This window comes from Pelophylax lessonae (genome assembly GCF_965119305.1).
Source record: "Pelophylax lessonae genome assembly, chromosome: 1".
Classification (NCBI taxonomy): Eukaryota; Metazoa; Chordata; class Amphibia; order Anura; family Ranidae; genus Pelophylax; species Pelophylax lessonae.
This window is the reverse complement of record NC_138768.1, coordinates 276,468,125-276,485,887: the sequence shown is the minus strand read 5'-3', so window position 1 is coordinate 276,485,887 and position 17,763 is coordinate 276,468,125. Positions and strand designations below refer to the sequence as shown.

The 17,763-nt window shown below is 46.2% G+C and overlaps 1 protein-coding gene across 1 annotated transcript; it reads left to right on the top strand.

Annotated features, from left to right (window-relative positions):
* Positions 1-5,228: 5,228 nt before the first annotated feature.
* On the top strand, positions 5,229-12,271 carry POP5 (POP5 homolog, ribonuclease P/MRP subunit). The gene is made up of 5 exons (XM_082244513.1): positions 5,229-5,358; positions 5,437-5,579; positions 9,838-9,987; positions 11,999-12,082; positions 12,167-12,271. The coding sequence occupies exons 1-5, from the start codon at positions 5,342-5,344 to the stop codon at positions 12,247-12,249; spliced, it is 477 nt and encodes a 158-aa protein (XP_082100639.1). The 5' UTR covers positions 5,229-5,341; the 3' UTR covers positions 12,250-12,271.
* The last annotated feature ends 5,492 nt before the right edge of the window (positions 12,272-17,763 follow it).

Here is a 17,763-nt window from a genome sequence, read left to right as displayed (position 1 = left end):
GAGAGAGAGGGGATGAGAGAGTGAGAGGGAGAGAGAGAGAGAGGGGGGGTGAGAGAGAGGGGGTAAGAGAGAGGCGGCTCTAGTAACCAGTGGCCAATAGAGTCTCAGGTGGATAGAGGGGCGACTTTTTTGCTGCCCCCCTGCAAAGTGCCGCCCTAGGCCTGGGCCTTGTTGGCCTAGGCTAAAATACAGCACTGCCTCCACAGCAGGATACATGTGGTAGTAGCCCCGCCCGCCAACTTCCACCCACAGGACCAGTGCATAGCCTTTAAAAGGTTGACACCCACACAACAGCCCATAACCTTTTTTGTCCTTTATGAAACTCACAGCCAGTGTGAAGAGAAGAAACCCTTACCTGACACTTTTGGTGGTTTTCCGCACAGATTCAGCCTCTCCTGTAGCGCAGCCCCTAACCTTGGGGACACTAAATGCTCTGATAAGGCAGGGAACCCCTTCTGTGGACCCTTTTGGGGTGAAATATCATGGGCTAACTAGCCCCACATATAGCAGTGCAGCCAGGGCTATGGTCCTTAGAAGTGCTATCCATGTCTGGAGCTTGCCTCCCAGAAGTGAGTAGATCCATTGAACCGAGACATCGCATTTCCAAGATGTTTTCTCATTTTTTGGAATCGATCTGTAAATGACCTCATGTTACATCTCCTCTCGGATGAGCTGCAGCTGCACCGTGTTCCAGTATGCATTCTAGTGGCAATTGTGCATTATGTTGACTATGTGAAGTGGATAGAGCTCACACGGGGGCCATCTTTGGTTTGGGTCAGCCAACACGACAGGCAGGAGAGCCAATCAGGTTATATTATGGTGCGTTCTTTCAGCACTACTGAGGGGCTTAGTAGTCCTCACTACATCTGTCTTTGGCGGGAGGCCAGTAGCTAACTCACTTTTTTATATGATAGGATTTTCTGAAGCTCCCCTCCCCTGGTAGCTAATTATTGATCTACCACATGTATGCTGCCATGGAGGCACCAGAAAAACAGAAAATTGTATCAGTAATTTTCCTTTCCTGGTGCCTATCCATGGCAGCATACTGAACCCACCCAGTTTGTTCCTATTGATGTACAGGGAATGGGCTGTGGTGTGGGTGGTAACTATTTATAGCTATGCACTAGACCTGTGGGCAGAAGTAGGCGGGGCTGTTACCACATGCATACTGCCATGGATAGGAATGTCCTATGGGGGTCTAGGGGGCAGAGTTGACCCGCAGTCAGCTGGCATGAGGCAAAGCGAAATTATGGTAAGTATAACATTTTCAGGGTTTTTTTTTAATTTTGTATAGAGTAAAGCAGGGTTGTAGATCATGTCATATTTTTTTTTTCATCTTTGTCTCATTGGGGAGATTTCCCTTTACTTCCTGTCCTTCCAAAGTGAGGGAATCCCTAGGTGTCACCAAAACTAGTGTCCCCACTGGAAGATTTCCTTTCTTTTCCTTTTCTGGTGTCAAATCAAAATTGGGAATTTTCTTTTACTTTTACTCTCAGTGATAAAGTCAAACAGGACAAATTAAAAGGGGAATCTCCCTAAGGCCTTGTACACACCGCCCACTGAACATGACTCATTCTCCTAAATGGGTCTGTGGCACAACTGCAGTGGTGTCAGGGCCATCTTACTGAATGGGCACGCTGGGCAGTTGTCCTGGGAGCCCCACCTGCACAACCCCAGCCAAGCATTAGTCTTGATTCCAGTGTGCATTCCGCCGCTGAAATTAGCAGGCCACTTGGGCCGTGGAGGGGGAGCCCACAACTGCAGGAATGCCTGTCCGCCTCCATGGGAACAGGCACACACAGGACAGTTGAGTCTGACTCCCGTCTGTGTGTGTGTGTTCACCGGACCCAGCCACCGAACTTGGAAGCTGTCATTAACCTGGCACTGCTGTATCAATAAATATCACCTTATTGATAATTTGCATTTTTATACTCGTGGGTGACTGTGTAGGCAGGGCCCCAGTGCACTGCATTGTCCGAGGCCCTTTAACCACTTGCCGACTGCCTAACGCCGATCTACGTCGGCAGTCAGCCCCTCACAGGCAAAGTGACGTAGGGCTACGTCACTAGCTTGTGAGGGTCTAGGGAGCGAGCGCGCGCCCCCGGAGGCGCGCTCCCGCGTGGTCACGGACCCCCCCGCGCGTGTGACCAGCGGACCCGATGTCCGCCGGTCACTCGGCGATCGGCGGGGGAGAGGGAGAATGTCAGGCAGCTTGTGTAAACAAGCTGCCTGTCATTCTCCTCGCTGTAAAGACACTGATCAAACGGATCTAGTATGTAGATCCGTTGATCAGTGTCCTTACAGCTCAAGCCACAGCCAATCACAGTAGAAAGCACGCCCCTAGGGATACACACAGCCCCTCCCTCCCAAATAAAGTTAACCCCTTCACAACCAGTGTATTTTTACAGTAACAGTGCATATGTATAGCACTGATTACTGTAGAAATGTCACTGGTAACCCCAAAAGTGTCACAAATGTCAGCCAAGGGTCCGATCTGTCCGCCCCAATGTCGCAGTACCGCAAAAAAAATCGCAGATCGCCGCCATTACGCGTTAAAAAAAAAACAACAAAAATGACAAAAATCTTTCCCTTTGTTAGTAAACGCGATAACTTTTGCGCAAACCAATCAAAATACGCTTTTTGCGATTTTTTTTACCAAACATATGTAGCATAAAACAAATTGGCCGAAAATTTTAAAAAATTTTGATTTTTACTTTTTTTTTGGGGGGAATTTCATATAAAAAAATGTGAAAAATATTGTTATTTTTGCAAAATTGACGCTCTTTTTTTGTTTATAGCGCGTGATCAAAAAATCGCACAGGTGATCAAATACCACCAAAAGAAAGCTCTGTTTGTGGGAAAAAAAGGACGTCAAATTCGTTTAGGTACAGCGTCGCACGACCGCGCAATTGTCCATTAAAGTCACGCAGTGCCGAATCGCAAAATACCCCCTGGTCAGGAAGGGGGTAAAATCTTCCGGGGCTTAAGTGGTTAATGCTCTTAAGATGGCACTGAGTGGTGTGGGTATTGAGGGGGTTAAACAGGATGTGAGGAGGCAACATAACACCTCATCACTGCCTGTCTAATGCCCTCTTAAGAGCAATCAATGAAGGATCGCTCTTCAGAGGTTTGGCGCGCTAAAGGTTGCCCCTAACAGGACACAGACAGAAATAAAAATCTGACAGGTGTTCTAATCCCTCTCTACTCTATCCAACAAAAAAAAACTTTTCCCTTTAGATGCACACTATATTACCAAAAGTATTGGGACACCTGCTTTTACACACACGTTAACTTTAACGGCATCCCAGTCTTAGTCCGTAGGGTTCAATAATAAAGTGATTGTAAAGTCTCGTTTTTTTTTTTTTTTTAACCACTTGCCAACTGCCCGCCGCAGTTTTACTGTGGCAGGCTGGCTCGGCTGTGCAAAACAACGTAGCTCTACACGGTCGCACGCGTGGTGCTGGGGGGTGAGCGCGCCAGCCGTGGCCACGATTGCTGAAGGGCACCCGCAATCGCTCCCCACTGAGAGAGAAGGATGGTCAGCTGTGGTAACCACAGCTGACTGTTCTCTCTGAAATGATCACAGAGCGCCTATGATCCTTCTATATAGGATCACAGGTCTCTATGATTATTTCACAAGTCCCACCTCCATACAGTTAGTAAACACTCCCCTAGGCTCACACTTAACCCTTTGATCACCCCTAGGTTAACCCCTTCCCTGCCTGTAATAAGGACTTATTACAGTAGCAGTGCATATTTTTAGCACTGATTACTGTAGAAATGTCACTGGTCCCCCCAAATGTGTCAAAAATGTAAGTTAGGGGTCCGATCTGTCCGCTGCAATGTCCCAGTCCCGCAAAAAAACGCAGATCGTCGCCATTACTAGTAAAAAAAATGAATAAATAAAAATGACATAATTCTTTCACCTAGACGGGATAACTTTTGTGCAAACCAATCAAAATACGCTAATTGTTTTTTTTTTTTTTAACCGAAATTATGTAGCAGAATACAAATTGGCCTAAAAGGATGAAAATTTTTTATTTATTTATTTATTTTTTTGGGAATGTTATATAGCAGAATGTGAAATATATTGTTTTTCTATTTTTTCTTCAGAATTGTTGCTCTTTTTTTTTGTTTATAGCGCAAAAAATAAATATCGCAGAGGTGATCAAAGATATGGATGAGTGAGTTTGGGGTGGAGGAACTTGACTGGCCTGCACAAAGTCCTGACCTCAACCTGATAGAACACCTTTGAGATGAATTAGAGTGGAGACTGCAAGTCAGGCTTTCTCATCCTACATCAGTGCCTGACCTCACAAATGCGCTTCTGGAAGAATGGTCAAACATTCCCATAGACACACTCCTAAACCTTGTGGACAGCCTTCCCAGAAGAGTTGAAGCTGTTATAGCTGCAAAGGGTGAGCCAACTCAATGTTGAACCCTACGGACTAAGACTGGGATGCCATTAAAGTTCATGTGCATGTAAAGGCAGGCGTCCCAATACTTTTGGTTATATACTGTACTTTAAAGCGGAATTCCACCCTAAAAATAAACTTTGCATCATCAGTTAGCATAAAAAACCTGAAAAAGAATTGGATAGTTAATATTTTTTTTTTTCCACTTATCTTGTTTTTAATGAAAATAAACTTACCTTCCTTCCTCTTCCTCCTTTTGTGGCCGTGACCCCCGACGTCACTTCCTCCTTTGCATTGCGTCCTGGGAGATGAGCGTCATCAATCCCAGGATGCAATGGGAACGGCCCCGGCCGCTACTCTGATTGCCGATCACAGTCTACAGCGAATGCGCGAGATTGCGATTGGCATTCTGGGTAGCCAGGAACCCGGAAGAAGGACACAGCGGGGGACACCACGGCTTCAGATGCCCACACCGGAGATGGCCATGCTCTGCAATCAATTTTAAAGGTAAGTATTTATCGTTATTCAGTAACTGTAATGACCTGTAATGTGGGGTTAGTGTAATTACTTAGGGGGGGATTTTTAGGTAGAAAATGTATATGTGGCCGGAACTCCGCTTTAAGTCTATTCAAATATAAAGCAAAAATATAAAATGTAGCTTTTCTACACCACAATTTCCACAATTCATTTATTTTTCTTAATTGGGGATTTTTTATTTTATTTAAAATGCAACAAACAAAATATGAGCATAGTGTTTACAAGTGAATTTCTGTAGCACAGCAGAACATCTAATGAATGGCAGATTAATTTTTTTCCCACAAGCAGCATGGACGCCTCTCACCGCTGCCACTTACCGGAAGTGACGTCCTTCTGACGCCTATAATCAGCACGTCTATGGTGAACGGTGTTTTTTATGGGAGGTTGCCATGCGGTTTAAGTCTCGGTAAGTGAATTATGCTGGCAGTGTACCCCAGGCTGTAGTAATATTTGGTGTTCGGTACTCTGACTGTGCTGTCTGCAGGTACTTCCTGTGTGAGCTGGTACTGGAGGACCCCCGCCGGAGGCAGAACCTCTCGCAGGGCACGGTGCTGTATAATGTGAAGGAGGCAGTGGCTCGCCTGCATGGAGACTTCGGGGCTGCGGCTGTGTCTATAGCTCTGTCAGGTGAGTACACCTTTTCTAATGATTTGGATTGCATTAGCATGTGCACAAAGCTGCTTCTATGTTCTGGCAGTCTGTATAATGGAAGGTGGATATATAAATTGTTCCCCATGTAAATCCACTGTCTGCAAGTGATACAGGTTCAGATTAGAGACCCTGTTGCCTTAAAAACATTGCAATAAAAGCACAGACAAATCAGGTATTTTAATGCCTACTTGCAGCTGTCCTTTCCATTAAAAGAGAAGAATGGGATTTTGTTTTTTTTAGAATCCTTCTTAGGAGGAAGACTGAGAACAGAGCAAATACCCCAGATCACTTAGTTCTCAGAGCTCTGTGATTGTCAGCCAGCAGCTCTTTGCTCTGCCCTTCATTGGAGCCCTGGGCTGTGGAGAGCGGCAGGCCGGTGTTGTAAAATTTTGTCGGACCCGTGAAAAAAATCGGACCTCGTCACTTCCGGCTGGTGCGCATGCGCACATGGTCCGAGGAAATACTAAGACTTGGCGAACAGCTGATTGAGAGGAGGAGGGGCTGAGGTGGGACGCACACACCGCCGTGGGAAAATTGCTGTCACGGGCGAACCAAAGCTGCTAGAGACCCCAAAATTCTATCGCAGGTAGCCAAGACGCTCCCCTATAGCTGATAGAAATTTGGGGTCTCGGGGATGAAAGGGCGTGGAGCAGTGACCCAGAGAACCGGGGACCACTGCTCCCCACCCTTTCATCCCCGAGACCCCAAATTTTTAACAGCTGTAGGGGAGTGTCTTGGCTACCTGCGATAGAATTTTGGGGTCTCTAGCACATATGGTTCGCCCGTGACAGCAATTTTCCCGGGGCGGTGTGTGCGTCCCTCCTCAGCCCCTCCTCCTCTCAATCAGCTGTTCTCTAAGTCTTAGAATTTCCTCGGACCTTGTGCACATGTGCACCGTGGCTCGCACCAGCCGGAAGTGACGAGGTCCGGAATTTTCATGGGTCCGATAAAATTTTAGAACACCGGCTCAAACTCCCTGCTCTGAAACCCCCCCCCCGACTCAGGCTCTCAGCAGCTCACTGAAAGGCTGAGCTGGGTGCTGGTCCAGGCATGTGGGCGGATCTCGAGCAAATTGTCACAATCTTTCCTGAGCCTGTACTGACTCTGTGACGTCAGCAAATAGTTGGCTGCACCCCACTGTCTGCTGAAAATGAGTCAGGCTGGGTTCACATATTTGCAAACTGGATGCGTTTTAAACCGCATCCTATTCGCATGGCGTGAATGGGACCAGCTGTCAGAAGAGCCAGTTCACACATGTCTAGGGTGGCCGTGGTGCGGTTTCCAAAAGGGTCTGGTGTGTTTTTTTTGGGTCCAGTTCAGGTGCGAATTTGGCTGTACTTCTTTAATGGTTATGATTCACAGCTTGCTAAAACTGTTGATTATTCTAGGAAGAGTCAGTTCCCTAGCACGGATTCCTCCCCCACCCTCTTGCCCATCATAACCATCTCTGCTTATGGGAGTGTTTTAATAACTGTTCCGGCCAAGCTCCTTAGCCCCTCTCTACATTTCCGTTTATGTTGTCCTTTGTGGTGGACTAAAGGGAGTAGTATAGAGTGTCACTTGATTGACAGCTATGAGGCAGCTAATGTCACATCGAAGATGGCAGGACCTAGACGCAATATCAGGGATTTTGGATATCTACACAAGGGAGGATTTTACAGGTAAAAATGCATAAAATGTGTTAGTGGAATTCCAGCCTAACACTAACTATGCTTGATTGGTTCCCCCCTACCTATCCTGCATACCTTGTGTTTAAAAAAAAAAAAAAATCAATAAAAAAAATATCTGTATACTTGCCTAGTTCAGTTCCGTGATCATGTAGCTCTGGGTTCCCTGTGTCAGTGAGCATCAGCTGCAGGGGAAAGGAGGGAATGCTACAATGGCTGGGACATGGAAGTAGGGCAGCTGTCATGGGGCCCCATACCTAACAGGGCCAGGACCTGAGCCCAACCACCCCTTCTAGCCTGCGGGCAGTGTGAATCTTGGAGAAATCTGGGTGAGGGAGGAGTTTACAACTTGTACAGAGCCCAGGAGCCAAAGGTGTGTAACAAACTGTTTACAGTTTGTTGTATAGAGCCCAGGAGTCAAAGGTGTGTAACAAACTGTAAACAGTTTGTTACACACCTTTGGCTCCTGGGCTCTGTACAAGTTGTAAACTCCTCCCTCACCCAGATTTCTCCAAGACTCACACTGCCTGCAGGCTAGGAGAAGGTGTATATAGTATCACGTGTATATAATCTACAAAATACATGTGTCAGAAGAAGCAACGTACATAGCGCCGGGCGTGGGTAACGCATAGAGTGCAGGGATCAAGAATATGTAACATACAGGCAAAGGCAGTGTGAGTGTAATCAAGCTGCAGCCATGATGCTTTGCTTCACAGCGTGGCAAAAATGATCCCCCGCGGCCAAACATCGCATTAAATAAGGCAGTTAGGAAGTAATCTAGATCTTCCTCATCACCCTCTGAAAAGCAATCCACCATGGATCACGCTTCAGAGGGTGACGTGTACAATAATCCAAAGCTTCTGGGACAGAGCTGTACCGCTTGTCAAAAATGCCCATTGAGCTTAAAGGGGCCACACCGTAGCCACATGCAATGCACTCATGCAGCATTATGGTAGAATGCCTGTCAAATGCCCTCTTAAAAGCGGTCAATGTGGATCACCCTTCAGAGGGCACTGCAAAGAGTCTGCAGCAATTAAAGCACAGATTTTTTTTTCTTTTTTTATTCAGTGGGGCAGAAAGGTGTGGGGTAGTAATTAGCAGCACTGTTTCCCAACAATTAAAGTACCGGCCTGCCCTGGTGGATTGATAAAATCCCCCTGCCCTGGTGCCCATTTTTCAGCAGCGGGGCCTGAAAGTCATTGAATAGTCCCCTTTCTGCATGTACCCCCCCCCCCCCCCCCAGCTGAACAAATTGGATCCTGGGAATTTTTTCTTTAATTTCTGCAGAGCAGGGATTACTACATGGGGTACCCTTCTTTTTTTTTTTGCCTTCAGCCCCCCCCCCCGGCCCTGCAGAGGAGTCTATTAGACATGTCATAGCTCCTGGAATTCACAGCCAATGTCCAGTGCTCCCTCCTCTCCCCTGCTGCTGCTTCCTGACAAAGAGGATCGTGACCGGACCAGAGTGGATTAAAAAAGGTAAGTATACAGATCCCTTTTTGCTCATATTTAAAAAAAAAAAAAAAAAACAACAAATATGAAGGTTTTCGTTGAAATGAATGGTCTAGCGACAAGCTCTCGTTCACCACTTATCTACCACTATTCATTTACAAACCGGGAAGTGTGGTGAACGCTTATTTTCTGCAGTGCGCTTAAGAAAATGCCCCGGGCAGCAAGTGCACCTGATGATGGTTGTGAACCAAGCCATCATTGGATGGCCCAGTTCAGACAGAGCTGATCCCAGTGGCTTTGTACCATGTGTTCACTGATGACCAGTCACGTTGATCATAAATAAAAGCAGTTTAGTATTTAAATTGAGGAGCCTGCCCCTTCCTCTTACAGCAGAGGAATTAAAGAATGGTTAATAAATTAGTTCCAGATCAGCGGATCTGTAGTAGCATGATTTTTAACTAAGGATGAGCAAAGCATGTTTGGATCCTAGTCCAAACCAACCGATCCTGCTGAGAAGCAGTCATTTGTCCTTGGCTGACTACAAATGGCTGAGACATCCATGCCTACCTGATCACATCCCTATTAGGCCCCTTTCACACGAACGATCCGATCAGATCCACCTGTCAGTTTTTTTTTAGGCGGATCTGATCGGATCCTCCATGCATCCCTATGGAGCAGCGGATGTCAGCGGTGACATGTCCGCTGCCATCCGCATCCGATCCTGTCCGTGAAATCCGGACGGATGGAAACCCTATTTTCCATTCGTCCAGGGGATCGGATGAGGACGGACAGGCGGTCCGTTCTCATCCGATCCCGCATAGAGAGCAGCGGGGCTCTGACACCTCCCTCTGCGCTACACAGTGCAAGATCGATCCCCGCTGAGCAGAGAACGGACTGCAGCAGGCAGCGCATCGTGTGAAAGGAGCCTATTTTACCCTTTCACGTACCCCAAAGGGTTGCAAGTAGTTGTCATCAAAGCACAGAAAACTGTAAAATGGTCTTGTAATGAAGGGGCACTACAGGCTAGTACTAAAGTGGTAAACTTTCTGACTTTAGCACAGTATGTTGGTACTGATGTATCATAAACTGTTATCCCATGTGATTTTATATTGTAGTGAAATACCTTAATGCATACACTGGCATAATCCTCCTTCGATGCCGGAAAGATTACCACCAGTTCCTATGGTCATCTCTCCTATTTATCTCCAGCCTAGAGAACAGAGGTCAGCGGTATCCGTGTTTTATAAACACATTACATGTTGCAGGTAAGAAAACTGTCCATTTGGTGCTGATTCACAAACATAATGGAGATTTACTAAAACTGGAGCATTCAGAATCTGGTGCAGCTGTGCAGGGTAGCCAATCCGCTTCTAACTTGAGCTTTGGCAATAAAACCTGGAAGCTGATTAGTTTCTATGCAGAGTTGCACCAGATTTCTCTCCCTCCAGTTTTAGTAAATAAACCCCCCCCCCCCCCCAAGATGTTTTACTTATTACCTAGCCAGTAGGAGACACAATTTTTGCCTTCCTAATGATTACATTTAATGGCTTAATATTAGGGTTTTGACTGCTCATGTGAGAGAAAAATAAAAATTCTTATCTTTCTTAAAATTGCTTAGAGGTAGAACGCTGGCAAGATTTTGCCTATTTTATTTACCTGTGAGTAATTTGCCCTGCACACATATTGGTTTCTGCACTCAGTGGACTTCTATAAAGTGTCACTTGTCCTAAGTTGGTGCACTGGCTTTCTCTTGCATTTTAAGGCTGTGAAAGCAAGCTGTTTGGGATATTTTGAATGACTGGTCCCCCTGGAAGAGATTTTTCATTCCTTTCCTGTCTAACTGCCTATTGCATGCTTGACCTGTCAGATTATTATTGATTTCCATAGGGATAAAAACTGCTATCCAGCCCTGGGCAGACTGAGGCAATGTGAAGTACCACTGGTCTATCTCTTAGCTGTTAAAATATGTTGACCAGTTTGATGGACCTTCTGTATATATAGTGTGTGTGTGTGTGTGTGTGTGTGTGTGTGTGTGTGTGTGTGTGTGTGTGTGTGTGTGTGTGCGCGCGCGCGCGCGCAATTCCCCCCCCCCCCCCCCCCCATACCATACCACACCATACCACACCATACCAGGCCCGTTAGGGGCTTGTACAGATTTTAAGGGGAACCACGCCAAAACTAAAAAAATGGTGTGAGGTACCCCTCCAAATCCATACCAGACCCTTATCCGAGCATGCAGCCAGGAAATGGGGGGGGGGGGGGGCGGTGAGTAACCAAGCCACATGCCCTTAACATGGGGGGGTGCTTTGGGGCCCTACCATGGGGAAAAGGGCCTCTCCCCCACAACTCCGGGGGGGGGGGGGGTCTGCGGGCAGGGGGCATATCTGAATGTGGAATGCCCCCCCCATATGAATTGGTGTGGGGTACATTGACACTTTTTTGAATGAGTAGGGGTACAAACAAACTTTTTTTGACAATCCCTTTAAAAAAAAAACAAAAACCATGTCCCCTGGAAGAGCCATCATCCATCACGACCGGCGACCTGAAGAAAAAAACTCTGCTCGCTCTGAAATCTCCTGCCGCCTGACTGTTCTTAAATAACTGAGGAGCCATATTGGCGATGTCACCTGGAGGCAGCGCCACCTTGTGACATCACTGACCCAGCATGTACCAGTCCATGACAACGCGGCAGGCTTTGTGATTTGACTATGGATCTACATCGGGGGTACATGGTTTGTTTTTTTAAAAAAAGTAAAAAAAGGAATTGTCAAACTGTTTTTTCTTTTTTGACTTTTTTTTTTGTGAATGAGTAGGGGTACAAAAGTAAGGGGGGTTGTCAAAGGGGGACTTCCAGATGCTGATCAGCCCCTTGCCAAAAGAGCTCCCCTACCCCAAAAGGGGGGGGGGCGCAGTGCTCTCCTGTTCCCCCCACCCTCCTCTTTCCTAGCTTGCCAGGCTGCATGCTCGGCTAACAGCTTGGTATGGATTTTGTGGGGGATCCCACGCCTTTGTGTGTGTGTGTGTGTGTGTGTGTGTGTGTGTGTGTGTGTGTTTTATATATATATATATATATATATATATATATATATATATATATATATATGTATATATATATATATATATATATGTATGTATATCCTGCTGGTATATGCTAATAGAGAGGGCGTTTTATAAAAAAAAAAAAAAAAACTTGTGTTGCACAGACACCCATTTTTAACCCCATATATTTTATACCTATAGTGTACAAGGATAGTACTGACTGTTGTATTTTTACAGGCACGATACGTTCATGTCAGAAATTTCTTATCCAATACAACAGACAACAGTTGAATAGATTACTAAAAAACTGTACAACTCCTAGTAAGTAAAGTATACCTTGTCTTTTTAAAGTGGCAGTTTGGAAAAGTTTGTAAATGATTTCTTTATCCCCCTCTCCCCAACTAGGTGAGAAGGAAGCAATCCGTAAGTCTATAGCCAGCTGTTCCTTACAAAATGTGGAAGAGCCAGAGTATGAAGAGATGGAGTAACTGATTCATCACATACCTGCATTGTCATACACAAACTGCAGGTTGACTACTAAGGTTGTTAGCTTTTCTATGTTGTGTTAATAAACAGGCTGCTTATTTACAGTACTGATACTGATAATTTAGTTTATTGTAACATACAGATGACCTATTTATATACTTATGAAATAGATTTTTGTATATAAAAATAAATATTTTGAATGGATCACTATTTATTAATATAGCTGTGGAATTTCTAAAACGTAATTATAGAAGGATGCTGTGGACTTTGCTATAGAAACTAAAGGCTACAAACTGTACAGCTCAGAAAGTTACCCATACCACATCGATTGCTGCATTGTACAAAAAAAAATGTGCAAATTATGAAAACTAATTGAATTTTTCAACAATTTTAACCACTTCCGCACCGCTCACTGTGTTTACATCTGTACTTTGGCGTTAAATACCAGTGTTCTGCCATAACCCTGGTATTTTTTCTACACGGCCGCCGGTCCTCTTTAACATAAAAGTGGTCCCAGTGGCGGATTTGCTGTGGGTTCACTTTTATGAGTGGTGGGAGAGGTGCCCGCCCACTCCCCCGCTGACACCCGCTGCCCCATAGAGCTGCATGGAGGATCCGATCAGATCCGCCTAAAAAACTGACAGGCGGATCTGATCTGACCGCCCGTGTGAAAGAGCCCTTAAAGGGCCTTTTTTTTTTTTTTTTTTTTGCTTTGTGTAGATGTGAGATCTGAGGTCTTAGGTCTTTTTGACCCCAGATCTCGCATTAAAGAGGACCTGTCCTGCTTATTTCTATTACAAGGGATTTTTACATTCCTTGTAAAAGGAATAAAAGTGATCAAAACATTTTTTTAAAGAGACGTGAGGTATCACCGCGATCGTTAGCGCGAGAGCAATAATTCTAGCCCTAGGCCTCTAAAAATTTCCACAGGTTACAAGTTTAGAGTTAGTTTCGCCTATAGAGATTTTTAAGTGCCAATGTTTGTCGCCATTCCACGAGCGTGTGCAATTTTGAAGCATGACATGTTGGGTATCTATTTACTCGGTGTAACATTATCTTTCACATTCTAGGAAAAAGTTGGGCTACCTTTACTGTTTTTTTTTTTTCTTTTTATTCAAAATTTGTATTTCTCTTTCATTCATTAATGACACAGCTCCTGATCTTAACCATTGGGTTATACTGCCCCACTCTCAGCTATAGGTTTTTTTTTTTTTTTCTGCCTAGTCAGGAGTAAGGACCTAGTTCCTTGCTGGGATCATCGTTTTTTCTATTTTTTTTCCTGTGAGAATCTACAATCGACTTCTGGACTGGGCGACATGGATATTTTTTTTAAAATGCAGTGGTCATCCCAGTCTGGGCCAGCGAGCATGTGCAGGCCTCAGCTCTGCCCTAGGTCAGCTGCGAAATAGTCCCACTGGACGAGGGCTGGTGTTCGAGTTAAACGTCTCGTGAGGTCGCATACGACCTGGCCTCGGCCGAGTTGCAGCAGTCCTCCTGGCCGATAGTTCCCCCCCCCCCCCATTTCGATGGAGAGGAGGTTCTGTCTGGAGCTGTGCCAATTCTGTTCCTGGTATGGTAAGTAGCTTTCCCCCGCTCCTAGAGGGTTTTGGGGTGGATGTGGGCCTCTCCCTGAGACGGTCAGACCCCCGGGGTTCTCTGCCTTGCCATGCAGCTTCCCAGCGTGGTGGGGGTGTCCCTCGCAGTGTTTTTTTTTTTTTAAAACGCCCTTTTTAGTGGGTCCCGCTTTTTCACTCACTGAGTTCCTGGAGCACTTTTCCCCACCTGATCCCCTCTCAGAGGCTGCTGGGCCCTCCGGGTCCCAACAATCCCTTACTACACTGACATCGGTCCTGGAGTCTTTGGTGTCCAAGGTGGATTTGGTCCTCATCTGCTCATGAATCTGATTCGGCTGACATGGACACGAGTCACCCTGCTGGGTTTGTATCCACGCACCCTGATTTCTCAGATAGTGAGGATGATTCCTCTGCTCCTGTAGCCGCACATGAAAAGGCGCTGGTGGATGCACTGATTGTATCTGTGCGTGAGAGTTAAAAATGGCGGATGCAGCAGTCCCTTTTGGCACCCACAAGCCCTCCACAGCGGCAAGGGTGTTCCCCTTTCCCACTTACTTTGACAAAATTGTTGCAAAACAGTGAGGTCGTCTAAAACCCCCCCTTGTGATCCCTAAGCGTTTTGCTATGCCCTCATGAGGACTCCCTGTTTAAAAAGTGGGACTACCCCACCTGTGGTGGATTCTCTGGTTTCTAGGTTAAACAAAGCAACCATGATTCCGGTTGAGGAGTCCCCGGCCTTTGAGGACACGGCTTACAGGAAGGCGAAGGCTGTGGCCCGCAATATGTACACTCTGGCTGGTTCAGCACTTAGGCTGGTATTTACTATTGCCCTGGTGTCGCAAGGGCAAGGTTTTACGGTGGGACCTGGAGGGGGAGCAGCTTCCCTCTGCCTTTGCTGAGCTGGCAGACCAGTTGGTCTGCAGTTTTGTCTGTGATGCCTCTTTGGATGTGGCTCCTAATTGTGATGCTGTATGTCTCTGCAGTGATACTTAGGCGTGTTATTTGGCTTAAATGCTGGTCTGCGGACAAGACTTCTAAAAAGGCCTTATCTGATCTCCCCTTCCTAGGGGATTGCCTGTTTGGAGCTTCCATGGATGACATCATTAAGGGTCTCCCAGCGGGGGAGAGTACCTTTCTTCCGCAGGCTAGTAAGGGCAAGGACCCCTGTTGTAGATGTGGTACATCCTGTTGGCTCATAAGTGTGTGTTTTTTTTTTTTCTCTCTTCCCCCCCCCCCCCCCTTTCGTCACAAGATAAGGTTTCAAAACCCTTCAGGGCCACCTCTGGAGGATCCAAACAAACCTGGTCTGGCAAGCCGAGAGCGGGCTTCTCCAGATCTGCGAACAAGGCTCCCTCAGCATGAAGGGGTGCCCTCACCTGTATCTGGGGTGGGGGGAGACATCTTCGCTGGTTACTGGACCCATGGACCTCCCTGGTACAGGACAAGTGGGTCCACAAAGTCGTACAGTCCAGCTACAAGATCGAGATTCGTTCTTACCCTCTGGAAAGGTTTTTTCCCCCTCCAACTTGCGCCTGTCCCCAGACTGCTTAAGGAGTCTCTCTGGGGCAGTGCAAAATTTGCTGAGACATGGGCGCTCCCCCCCCCCCCCCCGCCGCTTTGCCGTGGGAGATGATTATTGTCAGTTTGTCGTTTGCCGTTTTTGGTCTTGCCTCCACTTCTTGGGTCTTCATAAAAGTCTTGGCCCTGGTGATGGCATTGTTGTGTCAGCGGGGGAATCACGGTACTGGGGTACCTGGATGATTTTCTTCTGCAAGGTCTGACTGCTCTAGTGTACAACTTGGAGATTACTCTGTGAACTCTGAGGGAGTTTGGTTGGATTCTGAACCTTCAGAAGTCTGCTCCTGGTTCCGTCCACAAATCTGGACTGGGTGTGACTCTAGACTTTGCCTTAGCCAGAGTCTTCCTTCCTCTGGAAAAACTGCAGGGAGCAATTCAGCTTCTGTTGTCCAGCAGACGGTCATTTCTGCAAAGAGATTCTGGTCAAATGGGACAAGAATCCAGTCTATAGACAATCTGGTCCGGCTAAGACGGGGGAACGATAGGGTCCCTGATCTGGTGGCTTCGTTCTCTGGCACTTCTCCAAGGCAAATCCTTTCTCCCCCCTGTACTGGACAATGGTCACCATGGATGCTAGCCTGTGTGGGTGGGGAGGAGTCCTTGGAAAAGATTCTGCTCAGGGGGTCTGGACTTTGGAAGAGTCCAGACTGCCGATTAATGCACAGGAACTCAGCGCTATCAGACTTGGTCTGGATCATTGGACGGATCGTCTTCAGTGGTGTCTAATGCAAATTCAACTGGAAAAGGCCATAGTTGTGGCTTATGTCAATCACCAAGGGGGCACAAGAAGTGTCCTAGTGTCTCAAAGTAGCCGGCATTATAAGGTGGGCAGAACCTTACGTTCCAGACCTCTCTGCTGTACACATTCTGGGGGTGGGAATTGGCAGTTGGATTACCTCGGTCGCGAGGTGTTAGACCAGGGGGAATGGTCACTTCATCCAAGGGTGTTTCATTAGTTGAGCCTTTGGTGGGGTACTCCCCGAGATTGACCTGTTGGCTTCTCGTCTCAACAGTAAGGTGCAGAGGTTTGTGGCACAGTCTCGGGGACCCTCTGGCGGATGGCACAGACATGCAGGGTCAGTATCGTCTGATTTTAACCCCCCCCCCCCCCCTGTAGAGCGTAATGGCAGGAATAAAATATGTAAAAATAATCTCTGGGACAATCACATTCCCCAACAATCATGGGATATAGTAGGGTTTATCTTGTGAGGGATGAAATGTGCTCTGTGACTTATTTTGAACTAAATAAGTCTATCCCTGATAGCTACTAGCTCAGTGGTTCTCAATTCCGGTCCTCGGGACCCACTAACAGGCCAGATTTTAAGTATTACCTTGGGGGATGCAGACTAGAATACTGCAATCACTGAGCAGCAAATTAGATCACCTGTGATGTAATTTAGTTATCTTGCAAACCTGGCCTGTTGGTGGGTCCCGAGGACCGGAGTTGGGAACCACTGCACTAGCTGCCTAAATAGTCGTATAGGTCCATCAAGTCCCCATCCATGTCTGGTTAATCCATTAACCAAATTTGTCAGAGAGTGGACAGATCTAGAAGTGAAACCATAAGGAGATGATTTTATAGAGTGGATGTCCGCTTTCAAGTGGATCCCAACAAAGCAATAATTTGAGGTCTGAGCAAAAGAGCTTAAACCTCCCTGGTGGTCTGATTCTCAGAATTCTTGATCTCAAAGTGGTACATTGTTTTGCATGGAAATCTGTTTTATATTTTAAGCCTGTTATTCTTAGGAATACTTCACTTAAATCTGTCCAAACAAGAGTCTAGTAGACATCCCGAGTATAATAAAGTTTGAACCCCGAAATAACAAATTATAATAGTCAATTTTATTCAATAATCAAACCAGACACTGAAATATGTACAAAAAAGGGTTGCGATATTACTAGTCACTGTAATAATTGTTTAGTAAACATCCAAGGGTGTGAAAGATTTTGAAACATGGGACTGCACAAAGTTTGTCACAATCAGGACAATAGAATCTGGTTTCCTTTCTCATTTTCCTTCCACTGTCATCTCTCTTTGAGCAACAAACCAGGCACACCCTTGTAGGTGCTGACTTTCTCAGTTGGTGGGATGTAGATCATGTAGTCTATGAAGTGATGACCAGGTGCATTCTCAATTGACAATGCCAACAGCACGACGTCCATATCTATTCCCAGCCATTGATGGTGTTTGGTGATTCAGAAAGATATATTCTGCAACTTTCTGAATGACTCGCAGGCTTGTCGCTTTTTTTTTTTTTTGCAGAATGTAGGCATTCCACAAGCATTGTTCAAGAAGATGTCTGAAGATCTTATAGTACTTCTTTGCAGTTTCCTCATTGCTGGGTAGAATGTCATTGCTTGGCC